A 7,073-nucleotide genomic window follows, 5' to 3' on the forward strand; every position below is an offset into this window, starting at 1 on the left:
AGCCCTCTCCCCTTCCCTCTGGAGCTGCTGCCGCCCTGGTTTACAGAAGGAACCTCGGGCCGGCACCCTCCGTCCACACTGCGTGTGCTCTCAGTGTGAAACCTTGGCCCCTTTCTTCTGGGAAATCAATTCTCTGCAAAATTAAGGCTCCCTGGCAAAAGAGCATCATGCAAGCAACGCAGGGATTTCCAGCTGGCCAGGGGCTCCCGGCACCACACTTGCTCATCCTACGACCCCCAACCCTGTGCTCGTGCCCCACTGGGGTAAGGGAGGGACGTCCCCTTCATTGGTACAGTTTAACGGGCTCTACCCACGGGGTTGTGGAAATGGCTGAGGAGGCCCGGCCTCCTTCGAGACTTCCTGTTCCTTCCTGGCCAGCAAGCACCAGCTCCCCACAAAGACACTGGTCTAAGCCAAACCCCACCCAGCAATCTGGTCTGAGGCCAGGAAGGGGCTGGAGGCTCCGTGGCTGCTGGTCCCCCAGGGAAACGGGGTGGGGCAGAGGCACCTACCTCACTCCTCCCCCAGGGTCTTTGCAGGCTCTGGGCCCGGAGCCTCTTCCATCCCCGGTGTTCAACGGTGTGACCCATATGCTTGGGTTTCCCACTGCCATTTCACCTCATTTTCTGTGTGTTTCTTACTTCTGTATACTTCTGTTGATGTTTTTGCATTAAATGAGTATTTTCTAGTGTACCATTTTAATTCTTCTAATGATTTTTTTTGTACCATATGTTTGGTTGTTTTTTCTATTGTGACAAAACATACATTAAGATTTGCAATCATAACCGTCTCCAAGTGCACAGCCCCGCGGCATGAAGCACACTCAAGCCGTCCTGCAGCCACCCCACCCTTGTCTCCAGAACGTTCCGTCTCCCCACACAGAGACTCTGTCCCAGGGAGCACGGACTCCCCAGCCCCTGCCCCAGCCCTGGCTCCCACCAGCTCCTGTCTGTCTGTGTGGACGGGACTCCTCTGGGGACCCCCTGGGAGTGGGGTCCTGCGGGATGTGTCCTTCTGGGTCTGGCTGCTCTCGCTGAGCCCGGTGTCCTCGGGGTCCGTCCACGTCGTGGCAGGTGTCGGGGTCCCTTCCGTCCTAGGGCTGGGTCGTGTTCCAGCGTGTGGACGGACACCCGGGGTGCTTCCCCCTTTGGCCACCGTGACTCCTGCTGCTGCGCACACGTGAGTCTGTTCGAGTCCCTCGGGCTGACAGCTCTAGCCCCTTGTCCCCGCCGTGCTGTCACTGTCAGACCCGCACACGTGTTACAGAAACCTAGCAGTGCAGGGCGGTTACGTGACTTCGTTACGTGCTGAAGGCTGGCGGGTCCCCATCAGGGGCGCCTCCTGGGAGCATCGCGCAGAGCGGGCGTCCCGCGCCCCGGCTTTTCCTCCTCGCTCCCGGCTGACCGCTGCCCCCGTTGGAGCGCCAGCTCCCGCGCGGCGCTGGGCCTGAACCCGCACACCTATGCAGGAATATGAGGTTCCCACGTCTCCCAAACACTAGGCGGCCGGCCTCGGCCCCAGCCCCCGGGATCGGAGCCCCGAACAACCGCGGCGGCCGCTTCAGTTTGCGCGGCCCGCGCTCGGCCCTCCGGCCAACAGAGGGCGCGCTCCTCCGCCCAGAAAGCGGAAACGCCTCCGCGCGGACGGCCGAGGGGCGGGGCGCGCGGGCGACCTCGTGATAACTGCGCAGGCGCAGAGGGGGCGGTCCTTTCCGTAGAGCTGACAAGATGGTGAGTGCTTTGCGTTGGCGCGGTTGTTCCCGGCCCATCCGACGCCATCCGCGGTCTAGCCGCGCCGTGAGGGCCGGGGTCGGGCCGCTCGGCTGCGCAGCCTCCTCCAAGCCTCCGGGGCCGCCGGCTATGGGGGCGCGGGGTGGGCCTAGCTGGTGTCGGGACGACGCGGGCCGGAGGCGGTATGTCCCGGCGGGCTCCCTTCCGCCGTCCGGGCGCGGGGGGCCCCCGGGCCGGGGGGGCCTCGTCTGACCCGCGCCCCGGCCCGCGCAGGCGGAAGTGGAGCAGAAGAAGAAGCGCACGTTCCGCAAGTTCACCTACCGCGGCGTGGACCTGGACCAGCTGCTGGACATGTCCTAGTAAGCGGGGGGGCCGGGGACGTCCGGGGTCCTGCGGAGGGCCGGGGACTGGGAGAGGCCGGGGACTGAGGGTGTCCTCGGCACGGGAGAGCTAGGGCCGGGGGACGTCCTCCGGCTCAGGCGCCCCGCTCTGCCCCCGGCCGCAGCGAGCAGCTCATGCAGCTGTACAGCGCGCGGCAGCGGCGCCGGCTGAACCGCGGCCTGCGCAGGAAGCAGCACTCGCTGCTCAAGCGCCTGCGCAAGGCCAAGAAGGAGGCGCCGCCGATGGAGAAGCCCGAGGTGGTGAAGACGCACCTGCGGGACATGATCATTCTGCCGGAGATGGTGGGCAGCATGGTGGGGGTCTACAACGGCAAGACCTTCAACCAGGTGGAAATCAAGGTTCGTGGGGAGCTGGTCTGGGCGGGCGGGGGCGGTCCTGTCTGCTCACGGTCACCTGACCCCCCCCCCCCCCCCCCCCCCCCCCCCCCCNATGATCGGCCACTACCTGGGCGAGTTCTCCATCACCTACAAGCCCGTGAAGCACGGCAGGCCGGGCATCGGGGCCACCCACTCGTCCCGCTTCATCCCGCTCAAGTAGCCCGTCCGCCCAATAAAGGCACAGCCTTGTGTAGTCCGGAGTCCGAGCATTCCTTCCTTCCTGGTGTCCTGCTGTGGGCACGGGTGTGGCCACACTTGCGTCGGGTTGTTGGCGCCCTGAGATGAGCCGGGGGTCCTGTGCTGGCTTGTGCCCCGGCCTGTCGACCCTCCAGCCTCAGAGCCACGGGTGGAGCTGCCCTGCCCTTGGGCTGCTCCTGCCACGTTCTCCATCACGGGGGCGGTTTCCACAGCTGAAGCATATGTTCGGCAGGAGCTCTGCACACCTTGAGCCTCTCCCTTCCCTCCAGCGTACACACCTGTCGTGTGTCCCTTGCAGTGCAGCCTGCATCTGTCTCGAGTCCCCTGGTCTCCCATGGTGTCCCGGCACCCCCTTAGGATTTGACAGAGGGTCTCAGCGCTGCTCCGTAGTGCGTTTTTCCTCCGGTTTGTCTCCTGCCCACCAGCAAAGAGCTGAGCCAAGATGGCAGGTGCCGCAGCAGACCCCCTGTGACTGTCCAGGCCGCAGTTTCTGTGACTCACAGGGGATGTGTGCAGGAGAGAGGCAAGGTGGTTTTGAGGTTTTGGCCGGAGTAAGGTGACATGGTGACGTGGGGGTAGCAGGGGGACGTGAAGTTAGGTGCCTGTTACGCATAAGGTGTCGGCACCTCTGGAGGTGAGGGATGGCCAGGGCACTGAGCTGGGGGCCAGAGGCAGGGAGGGGAGGCAATGAAATGAAAGGAGCCTCCTGCCTCCCCCACCTCTCCCCCCTCCCTACAGGCTAACTGCTGTCATCTCTGGATGTTTGTTTTTTCCTGGACTTTACCTCCAGGTCACAGCATAGTCTGCTCACGTTGTTATCTCTTGAGTTGGAGTTGGTTAAATTGTTAGAAAGCTGGGGCTGTTGTGTTCGTGGTTTGTAGCAGAAGGCCGGGAAAGCACCCGGACAGGGTGTGACAAGACGGCACAGGTCCTCCAGTTCGGCAGAAGGGAACCCCAGTGTGGAGACCAGACAGCCTGGAAGTGTGTGTAGCTGTCCGGCACTTTCCCTGGGACACCACACGCTTACAAAGCCCTAAGGGAAATAACAGCCCTGTAAGAAGTGGGGCCGAGTATCTGAACAGGCAAAACCGATACTTGGGCTCCACTTGTTTCTTTCTTGCTTTTTTTTTTTTCTTTAAGATAATCACTTGTTTTTATTCTTTTTTTTTTTTTTAAAGATTTTATTTATTTGACAGACAGCCAGCACACAGGGAACCCTAGCATTTTATAAACAGCATCTTTATTTTTACAATAAACTTTCCTTTGACCAAATTCACTTGTTCATTTTATTTTTTTATTTATTTTTTTAAAGATTTTATTTATTTATTTGACAGAGAGAGCGCCAGCGAGAGAGGGAACACAAGCAGGGGGAGTGGGAGAGGAAGAAGCAGGCTCACAGCAGAGAAGCCTGATGTGGGGCTCGATCCCACAACGCCGGGATCACGCCCTGAGCCGAAGGCAGACGCTTAACCGCTGTGCCACCCAGGCACCCCACTTGTTTTTATTCTTATATTTTAAAAGATTTTATTTATTTGACACAGAGCACAAGCAGAGAGAGCAGGTTTCACTTAGCAGGGCACCCCATGCGGGACTCCATCCCAGGACCCTGGGATCGTGACCTGAGCCGAAGGCAGACGCTGAACCTGAGCCGCCCAGACGCCCAGTTGCATTTCTAAAGCCCCCCAAAGGTGCCGTGCAGAAGCGGTTGGTTCCAGGCCTGGTGGGAAGGGAGGCTGATAGGAAGGCCCTGGAGCTTCCAGGGGGACACTGACAAACGGCAAAGGTGAGGCACTGGGGGCCCTTGTGACAGCCCCCAACCCTGGTTTGACTGCAGAGAGACTGACTAGAAACTTCCAGTCTGTGCCGTGAAGTTTGGGTGTATTAGATGGGACATTCACTGAGGCAGGCCAGTGCTTCGTGGTTTCAAGGCCATTGTCACTGCCGTTGGCTGCAGACTGGTCAGCACCGTCTGTACTCCAAGAGGAAGGTGAGGGCTCACTGCTCTCAGCTGTCTATCTTGGGAGTTTTTATTAGTTTCAGGAGTAGAATTTAGTGATTGATCCAGTTGTATAACACCCAGTGCCTGGGCAATTCCATCACATGCCGTCCTTAGTGCCCATCACCCCATCCCCTCCCCACCAGCAATCCTGTTCCTAGAGTTCAAAATTTTATTTGTCAGAGCGAGCACAAGCAGGGGGAGTGACAGGCAGGAGAAGCAGGCTTCCGGGTGAGCAGGAAGTCTGATGTGGGACTCTATCCAGGACCCTGAGATCAGGACCTGAGCCGAAGGCAGATGCTTCACTAACTGAGCCACCCAGGCGCCCCTTTTTGGAATTTTTATAATTAAATGAAATTGAATAGAAGAAACATTTTCTACGTTAGGATTGGCAAGGGGGAGAAGAATGCCCAGCGGGAATGTGTGCCTTCACTGGAAAGTGGTTTTTGGCCCTGACGATGAAAAGCCATACAAATGGACAGTTTTTAGGCCACCTGATCCACGTGCAGGACTAAAGGCACATGCAAGCAGACAGGTGTCTGAGGTCCTCCATCTTGAGGGGCGTGGGAATGGCAGTGGATGCCCTGGGGGGGTTGATGCCTGCTCACCTCGAGGGAGTGGGCAGACCAGCCCTGGGACTAAAGGGCCTGCCCTGCGTGCTCCCACACCATGGCCTGCGTAAAATCCACTGGATGTCTTTTAAACAGTTTGTTGTGTGGCCTAAAACCAAGCAGGACGCTCCCTGTGACAGCGTTGGTGTCACCTGTCCCCCCTTTAGGGCCTTTAACCCTCACTGGAAGCTTTCCAGCATGGCCACCATGGGCCACCTCAGTGGGCTCAGGGTGGGAGTGGTCAGTGGTTACCGTTCTTAATTTTCTGTAGTTTGAATTTATGTCAATGAATTAGGTATGATTGGGGGACAATGCCTATTAGTGTTAAAAGCGAAAGGAGTTGTATCCTACTGAGATCCCAGCCGTTAAGTGGCACTCTAGGCCAGGAAGCACTTGCCCGAGGCCGGGCTGTGGGGCAGGATCCTGCGTAATCAGGGCTCTCTCTACCCCACCAGTCCGTTGGCCTGAGGGCCAGGTTCTGCCTTCAGACCTCCCAGCCCCATTCTTGACTTTGTGCCCTTCTGAATCTGGTCCTCTAGTCCAGCTCCAGCAGGACGCAGCCCCCACACCTGTACCCAGAGTCTCCTAACCTGCCCCCCATCTCTACTATCTCAGTAGGAGGCAGCTCCCACTCCAGGCTCTGCCTGGACTCCCCTGCCCAGTTGGCCAGCAGCCTTTGGAGCCCGTCCTAGATCTGGCCACTTCTTTGCTATTTCTCACCTGTTCGTCAATTTGAAATAAGTAGGTATTCACTTCCTCACATCTGCGGGCTCCAGAATAGCGCCTGGAGTCCTCGAGTGTCCCACCAGACCCTGTCGGCCTGCATGCCCCCTGCTCTCCTGGCTAGTTCTCACTTCCCAGCCTTTGCATGGGTTGTGCCCTCTGCCCAAGTACCCTACCACTGATTCACGGCACCTGCTTGCGGAGGCCACGGTAGCGTCTTTCTCTTGCTGCTTGTTCTTTGCTTTCCCAGGACTTAGCACAGTTCCTAATAAACCCCTCCGTGTCTCTGGTCTACCTTCCACGTCCTATCCTGGACCTGCACAGAGCCTTCCGCCCTGTTCTCCCCGCTGCCGCCAAGGGGCGCCGGTGAGCACCGAGTCGGGCAGATCCCTCCTCTGCCCGCAGCCCTCCAGGGCTCCCAGGTCCCTCGGGGTAAAGGCCTGAGATCTCCTACGTCCACGGGACCCTGCACGACCCCTCCCACACACACCTTGTCCCCACCTGCCTCCTCCCTTTGCTCCGGCTGTTCCTTGTGCCGGGACGCTCTTCGTCGGGTCTAGTAAGTGCCCTTCCCGCACCCCTCCACGCCCCCACCTCCCTGCTGTTTTCAGCGCTCACCGCTAGCCAGCTTACCGTCATTCCCTCTCCTCCCAGTGTGTCCGTTTCCCACGAGCAGGGTTTTGACTGTTCGTTGCACAGGGCCCAGAACACAGCAGGTGTTTGATAGATGTTGGTTAAATGACTTGAATGGATGTCTGTTTACGTGTGGTGTGGGCCAACAAGCCCCCTCCCAGCTCCCAGCTCAGAGTCCGGCAAACCGGAGGCGCGCGGCAAATGTTTGCTGAATGACTAATGGACTGAGCGCGCAGCCCGAGCCCGGCTGCTGCGGACCCACTGTCCCAGCGGGCAGCCGACTGCGGCCGCAGGGCGGTGCCCCCCTCCATCCTTCCGAAAGCTCCATTCTCCTTGGGACCCCTTGCGCTCCGGGTGCCCAGCACCCGGCGAAAAAAAAAAAAAAAAAAAAAAAAAAAAAAAA

At 59.0% G+C, this 7,073-nt stretch overlaps 1 protein-coding gene across 1 annotated transcript; it reads left to right on the forward strand.

Annotated features, from left to right (window-relative positions):
• Positions 1–2,003: 2,003 nt before the first annotated feature.
• On the forward strand, positions 2,004–2,668 carry RPS15 (ribosomal protein S15; the record flags this gene model as incomplete). The annotated part of the gene is given in 3 exon segments (NM_001304888.1): positions 2,004–2,089; positions 2,236–2,470; positions 2,556–2,668. Coding segments are annotated over 3 exon segments (434 nt in total), but the record flags the coding sequence as incomplete, so codon positions are not given.
• Positions 2,669–7,073: the final 4,405 nt, after the last annotated feature.

This window comes from Ailuropoda melanoleuca, chromosome 4 (genome assembly GCF_002007445.2).
Source record: "Ailuropoda melanoleuca isolate Jingjing chromosome 4, ASM200744v2, whole genome shotgun sequence".
Lineage (NCBI taxonomy): Eukaryota > Metazoa > Chordata > Mammalia > Carnivora > Ursidae > Ailuropoda > Ailuropoda melanoleuca.